Source organism: Chroicocephalus ridibundus, chromosome 22 (genome assembly GCF_963924245.1).
Source record: "Chroicocephalus ridibundus chromosome 22, bChrRid1.1, whole genome shotgun sequence".
Lineage (NCBI taxonomy): Eukaryota > Metazoa > Chordata > Aves > Charadriiformes > Laridae > Chroicocephalus > Chroicocephalus ridibundus.
Window position 1 is genome coordinate 4,138,770 of NC_086305.1, and position 13,421 is coordinate 4,152,190.

At 67.2% G+C, this 13,421-nt stretch overlaps 1 protein-coding gene across 1 annotated transcript; it reads right to left on the reverse strand.

The window, feature by feature from the left end:
• Window positions 1-2,321: 2,321 nt before the first annotated feature.
• FSTL3 (follistatin like 3) lies at window positions 2,322-12,406 on the reverse strand. The gene is made up of 6 exons (XM_063357986.1): window positions 12,392-12,406; window positions 11,664-11,813; window positions 8,704-8,889; window positions 5,640-5,855; window positions 3,743-3,970; window positions 2,322-3,600 (listed from the first exon to the last, which is right to left on the reverse strand). The coding sequence occupies exons 1-6, from the start codon at window positions 12,393-12,395 to the stop codon at window positions 3,548-3,550; spliced, it is 837 nt and encodes a 278-aa protein (XP_063214056.1). The 5' UTR covers window positions 12,396-12,406; the 3' UTR covers window positions 2,322-3,547.
• Window positions 12,407-13,421: the final 1,015 nt, after the last annotated feature.

The following is a 13,421-nucleotide window of genomic DNA, read 5'->3' on the forward strand; positions in this document are numbered from 1 at the left end:
CCATCCCCTCCCGTCCCACCCTCCTCTTCCCATCCTCTCCCATCCCACCCTGTCTCATCCCATCCCGTCTCATCTTGTCCCATCCCACACCGCACCCTCCCCACCGCGCTACGGGACCCCCCAAAGAGGGAACCACAGACAACCCCCGGGGGCAGATGGGCGCCCGGCCACCCCGGCTGCACTGGCAGAGCCGTGGGGATCCAGTTGGGAGCCTCGCCCGCCTCCCCGGCACGCTCGGGCTCTTGCCCCAGGGGGATCTGGGTGGCCACGGGCACAGGGGTCAGGAGCTGCCCACGCTGGTACGTGCGCCGAGCTGCTGCTGGGTCTCAGCGGAGCGGCACACAAAGCGCGCGGCTCTGCCCAGCGTTGCGGCCGTCTCTGGGGACGGATCCAGACATTCCCTGCTCCTGGTTGTTTGTTTTATCTGCAAATTGCTGGCAGGCCGCGGGGCGCAGCCGCCCTCCCTGCCCGGGGGGTCCCGCAGGAGGCTGCAGCTGACCGCAGCATCCGGCACGGGCCACCTCGCCACCCTCGGGGGCTCTGCCAGGGAGGATGAAGGCCAGGGCTGGGCCAGCGTGCCCAGAGGCCACCCTCACCTCTGTGGTCCCCGCGGTCCCCGCGCTGGCTGCCCCCCCCGCTGCCCCGTCCCAATCCCGGCTCCCCACTGCGGGGCTTTGCATGGGGTCAGGGGGACACAGCCACGGGCTTCGGTGGCCTTGGGGACACTGGGGGACAGCCGGCAGAGGACAGACCCCTGCCAAGCTGCCAACCTCCAAGGAAACCCCAAACCCCTCTGGGATCCTGGTGGCGGCGGCGTGGGGCAGAGCCCCCCAGGATGGCAGGGCAGGGCTGCCAGCCCCGGGGCTTCTGCGCGCTGCCGGGAAGCCTGGGGAGCCAGCGCCTGTCCCAGCTCGTCCCAGACCACCCAAAAACCGGCGGGGAAGGAGGCGCCTGACTCACGGCCGTGTTTTGGAAGCCGAAATCTCCCGCTCATCGGCGGGCGCTGACGTCGCGGCCGCAGCCCGTGCCCGCGGGCTGGCGCAGGGCGTCACGCCAGGCGCTGCGGGGGCCAAACCCTCCGGCCGGGGCAGGCGGAGGATGGCGAGCGGCCTCGGGGAGGAAGGCTCTGCGGGCGGGCTGGAGTGAAACCCAGGGCCACACACCACCACGTGCGGCAAACGCTGGCGCCAGGGAAAGTCCTGGGCAGCGTTTTGGCAGCTCCTTGACAACCACCCCCGAAAGCAGGGGTTTGGGCGGGGGGGACACACATCGCTGAGCTGGGTGGGTAGAGGGGGGCTGCAGGAGAGCCCCCCGCCCCAGGTTGCGATGCCGCTGCGGGGCCCAGCCGGGCTCAGCGCAGCCCTGGGGAGCACGAGTCGCCCGGGTTCAAGCCCGGCTGCAGCCCTGGCCGGACCCTGGGCGATGCTCAGTGCCCCCCCCAGGTCTGCAGGGAGGGCTGAGGGTGCTGGGTGCCAGCCAGGAGCAAAGGTCTCCTTCCCCCTCACTGTGCCTCAGTTTCCCCTGTGTAAACCCCCTCCAGGTCTGGGGGAGGTTCTCTGTCAGAGCCAGCCCAGCCCCCGGAGCCCCCCACTGCTGTGGGGGCCATGCCGGGGCCTGTCCAGGTGGCAGGTCATGAGCTGGGGGGGGGGTGTCTTGACCCAGGCGATGCTCGTCGGGGTGCGCTGGCCCCCGGCAGAGGGGACGCGGCCAAGGGGGGGGAACCGCCGGCAGCTCCCGTTGGGCTGGGAGCGCCAAGCCGCAGGCGGCCGGCGGGGGTTGGGGGGGGGGGGGCGGGGAGCATCGCACATCGGGACCCAATTAATGGCAGGAATTGTTTTGTGAAATACCAAACCCTCATGGCACGGCCCGATATTGGGAACAGATTTATCTGCTTTGCCGGTTGGGGTTTGCTCTTCCCCTTTCCAAAACGCGGCCTCGGCCCGGTTGGAAAAAACCCCCATCGCCGAGCTCCTCACCTGGGGCTCTCCCATCCCGCTGTCCCCACGTCCCCCCGGACCCGGTTGGGGGGCCGGAGGCTGGGGGGGAGAATGGGCAGCGATGCTGGGGGCAGCAGAGCCCTGGGGGAAACAACCCTGGGAGACGTAGCGGCCGCGGAACCCGCTCAACAAAACCGGACCCGCGGGAGCGTTTATTCTTCTTTTTAATTATAATCCAAATTGTAACACAGCCGTAAAACGCCCCTAACAACACCGAATAGGAAATGTATACGTTCCCATAGCGCCTACCTCAGGGATCAGAACGCGCTCATACAAAAATAGAAAATAGGGTATTTTTTTTATATATATATATATATATATAATATATATGATATTTATATAAAGGCAATAGCTTCTCGGTGTGAGAGATGAGATGGTATTTACACAGGTGACAACACACAAAATGAGAGAAGTAGTAAAAATAAATACAGAGGGTGTCGACAGAGCCGGGGCGGAGTGGGGGGGGAAATGGGGGGGCCAGGGGTGGGGGTCCCCGGGGTGGGGACAGGCAGGGCCATCGCCCCCCTCCTGTCCCCCTCCACCACACCGTGCTCCCCGCAGCCACCCCAGCCCTGTGCCCCCGGGGGGGCTCCGCAGGGGGGCCAGGAGCTGAGCTGGGCACCGTGAGTGCCTGCGGGGGCCATGGACCACCCCCCCGCCTCCCTCGGCTGCTTCCAAAGCCGGGAGGGCTCCGGGCAGGCTGCCTGCCGGCAGTGGGTTCCGGGTGGGGGCACCGGCTGCAGCGGTGGGCTCGGTGGGCCTGGGTTAGCGGGGGGGGACGGTCGTGCCCCCCCGGGGAGGGCTGCCATGGCCCGCGGTGGGCAGCGTTGCCCGGCCGCTATCGCACCAGCCGTCAGGCACCGGCGTCACCTCCGAAGATGGGCAGGATCCTTATATCCCCCCCGTGAAGGGGCCCGGGAAAAGCCTAAACTAAAATCCGTTTTAACATACGCGTGCTAAAACTTTAGGAGAAAAATAACATACATATATATATATATTTATTTTTTTTATATATATGTATATAAAAATATCTATCTATCCGTCCCCAATCTGACGCAGCCCGTGCTGCCTTTCCCGCCGCTGGCAGCTGGGGCTGAGCCCCTCCGGGGAAGGCGAAAGCACAGATTCCCTCTAGACCTCGAGGTCCCGGCCAGAAACGTCAGCAGAGTACCGAGAATTCAATCCAAAAATAAATAGCCCCAGGGCTGCCGGCCAAGGACACGTTGAGGGGGGAAAGGGGGCCCAACGTGCGGCAGCTCGGACGCCCCCTCAGCGCTGTACGAGCGCCGGCGGCCGAGAGCTCTGCCGGACACCGGAGCATCCCCGGGGTGGCTCGGCATTCCCTGGGATGGCTCGGCATCACCCTGGCCGCACGGGCTGGGAGCCCCCTCCCCTGCTGGCAGGACCGAGAATCGGGCCCCCTGCGACTGCATAACATAGACAGGTATAAATAAGGATCTTTTTATCTTAATAAATATCAGGTATATGGTTTGTACAATATACACATAATGCCCCTGTCTCCCGGGTCCGGCCTCGCGGCGAGGGAGGATTCACACGTAGTTCTCCTCCGCGTTGTCCGTCTCCGGGGAGAATCTGGCCGCAGCTGGAAATGGAGCAGAAGAAAAGGGGAGGGGGGGGAGGGAGGAGGGAAAGCGGTGAGGGGGGTGCGAGGGGCGGCCGGGTGCTGGGGGTCCCAGCCCGCTGCCCCCACCCCGCCCCAACCCTCCCCGGGATGCTCCGCTCACCCGAGCAGCTGCCGTAGTGGCGCACGCCGATGGAGCGGCCGCGGTGGCAGGTGGCCCGCCGGAGGTGGCACGCCGAGGGGTAGGTGACGTTGTTGTTGCCGCAGAGGGCATGGTCCAGGCTGGTGGGCTCGGGGCAGGGCGCCGTCCGGCACATCACGCAGTGGGCGCTGCCCGTCTGGTCCACCACGCAGGTGTGGGTGCCGGGGCACACCACGCTGGAGCAGGACTCTGCGGGAAAGCACACGCGGGCGGACGCGGCTGAGCCGGGGACGGCCGTCCTCCTCCCCCAGCTCCTCCGATCCAGGCGGGCATCGCTCCAGGGACACCCAGCCAGCCCGGCCCCCTCCCACCATAAGGGGACAGAGCTGGGCTGGAGGGTCCCAACTCCCCCATCGCCACCGCTTCCGAGGATGGGAGCTGGCAGGGGACAATGTCCCGGGTGCGAGGGACAATATCCCGGGTGCGAGGGACCGCGTGGCCCCGCAGCCCCTGGGTACAGCCCCAGCCGGAGCCTCGCGGGGCTGGGGGGATCCATCTGCAGAGCCTGAGCTCGGGGGGCTGAGCCCGGCTCGGCGCGGTGGGACCTGGTGGGGGCGAGTGGCCCCGTGCAGGTGCCTTGGCACGGTGACCAGCAGCCGCTCCGACCCAGCTGGCAGCCACCCCGGCCAGCAGCGAAGGGCAGGGTCACCTGGACCCGACCCAGCCCGGTTAGCGGGGGCAGAGGCAGCCAGCGCTCAGGATCGGGCCCTGCGCAGAGCTCTGCAGGGCTGGCGCGGAGCGGGGGGGCTCATAGACATCCCCCCCCACACACCCCAAACCCCATCCTGAGGTCTGCGCATCCTGCCAGCCCTGCGGCCCCCCCCACGCCAGCACATCCCTGTGGCAGCCATGGGGGCACGGCGGGACCCGCAGCGCTCCCCCGACACCGTAAATACTGCGCAACGCCGGCCTTCTGCCTTCCTCAATCTCTCTCTCCTCCACCCCCCTGCCCCCCCCCCCCCCCCCCCCCGAATTGGAAGGGGATTTGGCATCTGCAACTCCCAACTCACATTTCTTGCCCCATATTTCCCTGTGCAGTCCAGAGCTTGACAGGCAAAGCATTTCAGAGAGGAGGGCTGGCAAAAATAATCATAATAATTCTGACAGTTCTTGGCAGGGCAAGGAGGACTGCTGCTCTCTTTAACAAAACAACAAAAAAAAAAAAAAAGAAAAAGAAAAAGAGGGGGCTCGATGTTTGTAAGTGACATTTTACGGACTGTTATTCCTCAGCCGGCGGCAAGGCTAAGCCCCCGCTGCACTGACAGGCTGGGTCGGCATCACGGGCAGCTCCGTTGCCACATCCCCACTGGAGTGGCCAAGCCAGGGCCCCGGGTGGCCAGTGGCTGCCAGCCGCAGCGAGGGCGATGCCAAGGGACGCGACTCCCCCGCGGGCCACTGGTGGCCACCAGCGCTGGGCTGGCTGCGGAGCAATGCCCCTCAGCCGGAACAGAGCCCCATGTCCCATGGGGGGAGCCCTGCGCTGGGGCAGACCTTCGCCCCCCGGGCACAGCCAGCGCCAGGCGCAGGCTGGTGGAGCCGCCGGTGCTCGGGGCAGGACGGTTCCTCCAGGGACACGCTGCCCACAGCGGGGACAACGGGGGGGACCTGTCTTCCTGGGCGGGTGAGAGGAGGACATGGCCGTGGGCATAGCCGTGCTGGCACAACATGGCAGGGCCACCCCTCCTTGGCACACTCGAGCGGCTCACGGTGGCCAGGAGAGCCGGCGAGCCCGCGGGACTGCGCTGCCATCCATCTCCCTACACGCGGGTGCTGCTGGGACGGGTCCCATGCGGGGCTGGGACACAAGAGCCGCGGGGGATGGGATGAAAAGGTGGCGGTGGGGGGACACGACACCTACTTTTGCATTTTCCCTGGTACATCACTTCGAGGTCGGGGTGGTCTCTGCACTTGGCCGTCAGCAGGTCGCACTCGTCGCGGTAGGTGTAGCCGTCGGAGCCGCAGACCTGCAGCTTGCGGGGCAGGCTGGAGCAGTCGGGGGCGCAGGCGCACTGGGGACGCCCGTGCTTCATCTTGCAGACCTTGTCGGGGCCGCACACCACCCCCTCGCAGCTCTCTGTGGAAGGGGGGGACAGAGGGGACCGGCACGTGAGGACGCAGCACCGGCTGCCCCCCACGAGGGAAGGACCCCTGTGCCCAGCCTGGCTGGAGCCCCGAAGCACGCACCGACCGGGACAGGGCCAGCATCAGCACTCGGGGGTCGCAAATCCCTCCCAGGGTCCCAAAAAAACACACGCTGACGCCGAGCTGCCCCGAGCAGCATCTGGATCTGCTCAGCTCCGCCAAGGAGCAGGTCGTTGGCTGGAGCTCCGCACGCTCATCCAGCCAGAGCCCCGGCCTCCGCTCAGCACCAGCTCACTCATTTCTATGGAGTTCTTTTTTGGAAGGAGACATTTCTTTTTCTTGTGCAATGGAAAAAAAAAAAAAAAAATTTAAAAAAAAAAAAAATCTATCTCTGCAAGGCCCCAGCTCCTCCAGAAGGAACTGGGCTTCGCAAGTTGTCTGGGCAATCAAGAACGCCGCTTCCACCAGACAATACCCAGCCCTGTTTCGCTCCGGGCCTCCGTGACTTGAACACAAGAGCGGGACACGGCAGCGAGCGCAGATCCCCAGACAGGCGGCCGCTTTGTCCCCAGGGTCACATACCCCCCCCAGCCAACCCGGGGGCCGGGTTCAGAGGGTCCCGCCAGCGCCCGGGGCCGTGCCCACGCCAAGGGGACGGAGAGGGGCCAGTCTTGGATGCTGGTGCCTCCGTGGGGAGAGGCAAAGGGGTCAGAGCCCACAGCAGGGTAAGGACGGGGGGTCTGGAAGCCCCTCACCCCACAGGGATCCTTTGCTCCCCGGGAGCTGCGGGGAGAGGGGCTGCCCCCGGCGCAGGGACACGGCTCCATCAGCACCCGCGGGGAGGAAGATCGGGCAGGACCGAGAAACTTCCCGAGCCGGGGATTCACCCCGCGCAGGAGGGATTCCCACAGACAGGGTGTGTGCTGGGAGCCGTCGGGAGGCACAGAGGGGGATTTCCCCACCGGAGAGGGGTCACTTAGGGAGACAGCGGTGGTGGGAAGGAGGAGGAGGAGGAGGAGGAAGGGGAAATTCCCTGTCTGCTTGGCCCAGCTCTCCCCAGGGGAAATTCCCTGGTGGGAGACAGACAGTTCCCGGTTTGCTCCCTGATTTCCATAGCTGGGGCCTGTCCCAGGGAAGGGGAGAGCAGCAGGCTGAGCCCCGGCAGCATCCCTGCGGAAAGCTGCAGGGTTGAGACCCTGGGACAGAGGGGCAGCCCCAGGGCTGCCGGAGCAAGCGGAAACCTCATTGCCCTCCGCTCCGGAGGGCTCCGGGACACGGCCGACCTGCTCAGAGTTGGGCCATCCCGTCTCCGCAAGGAGGGAGGCAGCGGGACCATCCACCCTGTGACCCCAGCCCGGCTCTCCCCCCTGCGCCGTGGCCCCACTGGGGGACACAGTGTCCCCAGCAGCTGGAGCCAGGAATTTTGCCTCCCCTCCGGAGACCTGCTGCCGAGACCCCAGGGCCTGACCAGCACCTTCCCGCGGGGCTCGGCCGCCCCGGCTGCTGGCCCAGGGCTGGTGGCTGCAGCCACTTTATCCTGGAGTAACCTTTGCCGGCCCCACGAGCCCGGCTCGGCTCATCCGCCCTTTTCCAAGGCCTCTGGCGCGCTGGAGCCCGGTGGGGAGCAGCACCAGCTCCATCTGGATGGGACAGGCAGGGGCTTTCTGAAGGGTGGGGAGGTGCGGGGTACGTGCCGACTGGGTTCTCCAGCGCTTTTGGTAAAGGTCCTGCTCCCAGTGCCCGATGATGCCCAGGATCCGCAGCCCCCAGTGGGATCTGTGGCCGCTGGCAGCCCCCCGTGCCTCCCAGCCTCCCCACAGAGGTGAGGGCAGACCCCTGGGACGAGGGCTGCCTGTCCCCATGGCGCTCGGACACGGGGAAGCCGTGCTCCCAGCCAGCCCCTGGAGAGGGTCCCGGTGCTGCCGGCACCCACCGAGCAGGACCATCCCAGGGGAGATGGGGCAGAAAGGCAGGGCCAGGATCCCACCCAGCCATGGCACAGGGTGCAACCCCGAGGGCCAAGGAGCAGCCAGTACAGCAGCACCAGGGAGCACAGAGAGGCTGGAAGAAGCGGTTTTAAGAATTTCTTTTTTTTTTCTTCCCCCTTTAAGCAAATAACGACATGACCTTCCAAAGACCTGCTCCTGCCTACTGCGGTCAGCAGGTCCTCCAGCATGTTCTCACAGGGCCACGCAAGTGCGACTGGGGGATCCGCGCCTCCGGCGCACGCCAAAACATCTGGCGGGGCTGGAACTCACAGCTGGAGAGTTTCCACTTCTGGAACTGCCCGTTACATAAAGCCATTTCACACACACGCTGGGAGGAGGAAGGGGGAGCAGAGGGGAAGAAATAGATCTTTTTTTCCTTACCAAAAAAAAAAAAAAAAAAAAAAAGAAACCACACACCACCACACAAAAACCCAACTTCAGAAGTTTCCCTCTGAGCAGACCTGGCGAGGGCAGGGGCGGGAGGCCACAGCAGAGTTAACCGGGGAACTGGGAGCCCCAGCTCGGCTCCTCGCACTCGGGCTGCCCAGCCAAGACCCAGGTCACGCATCCCACTCCGCAGCCAAGCAACAAAAATAGACGCGAAACGAGAACTGCCAGGGGACGGAGGCTACCCCATGAGCCCCAGCCGCCCCCCATCCATCCCAGGGCTGCAGCAGCACGGGGTCTGTGGTCCCTGGGGTCCCTGTGCTGCCCCAGACACCCCAGGAGGCAGCCGGCGAGCCTGCCGTGGGGCAGCCCTGCCCCACCATCCGGAGCCGCGGGCTCTGAGCATCCCCCCCAAACCTCCGAGCATCCTCCCCGGGCAGAGCTCAGCCCCACAGCAGCGCTCACCTTTGCAGGGGTGGCAGGTCACCAGCCCCAGGAAGCCCAGCAGGCTGATCTTGTTGCCTGGGTAGGTGTAATTAGACCAAGCCACGTCCACGTTGCCGTTGGCACAGCATTCCTCCCACGTCACACCCGTCTTCAGGATCATGGTGCACTTGGCCTCCTTCCCCTGCTGCAGCCAGCAGATCCCACCTGCGGAGAGGGCAGAGGGTGAGGGGCCACCGCGGGAAGGGCAGCGAGACCCCGGCCATGTCACCAGTGGGGCAGAGCCACGGGGACCACACCAGTGCCTGGGAAGGGCCGGTTGGGATGAAATTGGGAACCTGAAGAGGCTCCGTGCTGGTGCCCATCCCTTCTGCGGCACAAGGGCTGTCCCAGAGCAGGCATCCCTGTGGGAGCCCGGCACAGCGCGGCAGCTCCGTGCCCGCACTGCCGCCCCAGTGCCCTGGGCTGCTGGTAGCCCAGCTCCTCTGGCCAAGGAGGAGCCATTAGGCTCCAAACCCAGCACTGGCACCTCAGGGACACACCGGTTATATCAGCACTCACAACCGACGCTCTGGGAGATGCCCAGCCAGGATCTGAGCTTACAGCTTTCCCCCCCCGGCATCGCTGCCCAGTTCCCGAGGGACACCCGTGCTGCGAGGGCTGGATGCCCCGGCGTGGGCCAGCGGCCCCATGGAGGGACAGGGACCATCCCCACAGCGAGGGTGCCCGACACCCACAGCCTCAGCGAGGGGCATCTGAGGCACCGGCTGGAGAACAGGGCACTTGACACAGCCCTTGGGACGGGGCCAGCCCAGCGGCACCGGATCCCTCTGAGTCAAAAGCCTGTTTGTTCCTTAACCCCACGAGCGAATCAGTTATAATTTTTTTTTTTTTTTGTGAGTGATTCCTTTGCAATTTCCGCCTCTGCAAACCAGCCTCTTCTGACGCGTATTTGGGTTTATGCTCTCATTAGCTGCGTTTGAGCTGGTTTGTTAAACGGCTGAAGATGGGAGGGAGGGATGGGGGAAGGGACAGATCCTGCTGGTGCCGGGATGGAGTCACTCCCCTCCAAAGCGGGGATTCACCCTGTCCTAAAACAGAGTCAGCACCCCCCCTGGACCCTGGGTGTCCCTCCAACTCCCTCCCATGCACCCGATTGTGGTTCGGCCAAAAGCAGGTGGGGCTCCAGCCCGGCTGCAGCCAGCGATTGCCCCACAAGGACGGAGCAAACCCTCGGGCTGCGGGAACCAGCAGCCTGGCCACCGCGGGAAGCATCAGCCAGGCCAACACACCTCTGCCTCGGGGGGGTTTTCCTCCGTGGATTTGTCTAATCGGTCTTTTGATCCCATTTCTCCTTTAAAACGCCCAGTGGCCCTGATCCCCCCCCCATGGTACCAAGCTCCCTGGGAGCCACGTCCTGGCTTTGGACCGTGGTCACCCTGCAACTGCTGCCCATGGGATCCCACCCGCCATGGGACGGACCCACACGCCCCCTGATCACACGTCCAACCACAGGGGTGCAGCCCCAGCCAGCAGCAACGGGGCACACGCCGCCTCCTGAGCCGTGCTGGGACGCCAAGGGACATGCCCCAGCCAGGGAGACAGAGCCCACCTGCCCCGTGAGTGGAGCAAGGTGACGCATGGGGGCCAGCGTGGGGCTCTTGGGGTGCCTCATCCTCGGGGGTTCCCCAGTGCCTCAGCCGCGAGGGTGCAGCGCTCCCGCACTCAGTGCGGCTGCGGCACCCGGGCTCTGCCAGGGGACACAGAGCACGTCCCTGCCCGGGGCCTTCCAGCGCCTGTACTCGACCCTGGGCAGCAGCGAGGGGCAATCCCGGGGGTCTGGGGGCGATGCCAAACTCCATCCCGGGGGCTGCAGCGGCACCAGGGGCCTCGCGGGAGCCTCCCCCATCCTTCGGGGCATCCTGACCTGCCGCTCGTCAGGCAGCGGCACCGGCCCATGCTGCCGAGAGCGATAGAACGGGACCATGCGAGGGGGAAGATGGAAACCCCAGCGCCGCTGCGGGAGAGCCCAGGCCGGCAGCAGCGCTCACCGCTCCGCCGGGAAGGGCTGCTGGAGCCCCGCACCGGGATCCCGGCCAGCCTGAGTGCGGGATGGCTTCCCTGCGGGGAAACGGCTTCCCAAGAGCCCGGACACCTCCCGGGAGAGCTGCCAGCCCCGTCAGCCGAACCGGGAGGGGTTCAAGCTGCGAAATCCACACCCAGATCAGGAACCGGCTGCCATGCCCCGTTCTTCCCACCCAGCTCATATAGCTCCAGAGCGGGGCTCTCCAGCCCCCCAGCCTGGGGAGAGGGGACCCCCCTGCCCCCCGCCCTAGGCAGCCATCCCGGGAGCAATGCAGGGGGGCTGGCGGGACCAGTCAGGCTGTCGGCCCGGTTGCCCCCACCCCGGGGCACACAGAGGTGCAGGATGGCGGGGCCGGGCACCAGCACCGCCACCATACGGGACGTGGCAGCAGGGCCATGGGGGACCCCCGGTACCCGCTCCCGCTGCGGCACCCCTGGGACCGAGCCCAACGGAGGCAGCTGCCTGCAGGGAGGGACAGCCAGGGGACAGGGGTCACCCGATGGCACTGCCAGCCCCGGGCACCTCTCCGCTACCGTCTGGCGCCCGAACCCCTCCCGGGGAAACGGGTTTCTGCCGCCCAGAGCCCGGCCCCGCAGCCCGCACCCACCCGGCCGGGGCGGCGGCTGCCGGGAGGGACCGGGGAGGGGGGCGGGGGGGAACGACGGGGACAGCAACGCCCGGGGCGGGGAGGGGGACAGCCCGGTAACGGCGCCGGGACCCCGGGCAGAGCCGCCCCAAGCACCTGCCGGCGGGGCCGAGCCGGGATCCCGGCGGCACCGACGGCCCGGGGCGGCCCCGGCGGGGAGCGGCGGCCCCGGTGCCGCCGTCCCCCCACCCCCTTCCCCCTCCGGCGGGACCCCCCCTCCCCACACACACACACCCCGGCGGCACTTACCGTGCGCGGCGGCGGCGGGGCTGCAGAGGGCGAGCAGGCAGAGCGCCAGCCGCAGCGGCATGGCCGAGCCGGGGCGGCGGGACGGACCGGGACGGGGCCGGGACGCTCCGGCGACCTGTTGCCTGTGCGGCGGCGGCGGGGCCGGCCGAGCTATAAAGCGGCGGGGCGGTGAATCACCGGGCGGGGCGGCGAGGGGTGGGTGGCTGGGGGGGGGCCACGGCCGGGGGCGGGGGCAGCGGGCGGGGGTGGGAGGTGGGGGGCGATGGGGGGGGGGGGGGGGGGCGCTGAGAGTTGGGGGGCGAGGGTGGGAATTGGGGTGCAAAAAGGGGGGGGGTGTCGGGGGGGGCTGAGAGTTGGGGGGCGAGGGTGGAAATTGGGGTGCAAAAAGGGGGGGGGTGTCGGTGGGAGCGCGGGGGGGCGGATGTGGGGTGCAGCGAGGGGCTGCTCGTCACCGCCCGTGGGTGAGGGGGTGGGTGTCGGGGGGTGGGGGGGACGACGCGTCCGTGGGGCTGGCCCCCCGCAGCTGGACCGCGCTGGGGTGGCCGAGGGGCTGGGGAAGGTTTGGGGGTGCCCCCGCGCTCGGGGTGCGGAGGAAGGGATGTGACCTTTGGAGCGGAGACGTGACCCGGGAGATCCCGAACGTGGGGGACTCCCGGGGCCTGGGTGCTGCCCAGAGCAGCCCCCCCCCCCCGCCCCGTCCCTCCCCACGCCGCTCCTTCCCCACCCACCCATCCTCGCGTGAACCCTCTGTCTGCCTCCTCCCACCCTCCTCCTCCTCCTCCTCCTCCCCGCAAGCAGCCCCGTCTGGCAGCAGCCTTACGGTAAGGTCTGTGTCATGTGGCCCCTTTCATCTTTGCTCCCTAAACCCCGGCGTAGCTCCGCCGGCGGCCCGGCATCACCCACGCTGCGCCGGCTGGGAAACTGAGGCAACGCTGAGTCCCGCTGCCTCCAGCTGCTTGAGCCTTGGTCCGGGTGAGGTGAGGAGGAGAAGGAGAAGAGCTGGGGAGGAGGGGGGAACGCACCCCCCCATGGCACACACTGGCACTGTCCTCCCCACATGTCCCCATGGCTGCTAGGGCCTCTCCATCCCAGCTCCCGAATGTGTGCCGCACCCTGGGCGGCCCGTCCTGGGCTGGGGAACCGTGGCTGTGCCAGCGCTGCCAGGCTTCGGGGGGACGGTTCTGGCAGGATGGGGGTGGGCAGGGGGGGCTGCGGGGAGCCCAGGACAAGGTGAGTCTGGGTCCCCAACGTCACCTATAGCCTTGCTCCCTGCTTGGTGCCACCATATGGAGATCGCCCACCCATCTGCAAGGGGCACAGCCAAGGGCCCCCCCCATGCGTCACCCCGCTCCCCGGGCAGAGCACTGGGGACGCAGGGCTCGCTCTGCCTGTCCCCGCTCCGCCTGCTGCAGCCCGGGGACCTCCTCCAGCCCCGTGAACTTCTGTGTCCGTCCCCGGCCGCGCAGCTGAGGAACGTTTTACCCTTTGCACTGGCCTCAGCTGAGGTCATGTTTTCGGCAGAGCTGAGCCGGGCTCTTTCAGGAGTGGGGCCCCGGCCAGAGGGCCCGGGGGACCTTGCACCACCCCTCCAGCCTGCGGCAGCCTCCTCGCTCCGAGCCGGTGCCAGCACAGCGTGAGCCGCTCGGTTTGGCGCGGGATGGGGCTGGATGCAGCTTTGGGACAGCGAGACACGGAGCAGCCCGGGGTCCCTCGGCTTGGGGAGGCGGGGAGCGGGATGGGATGCCAGCAGCCAGCACA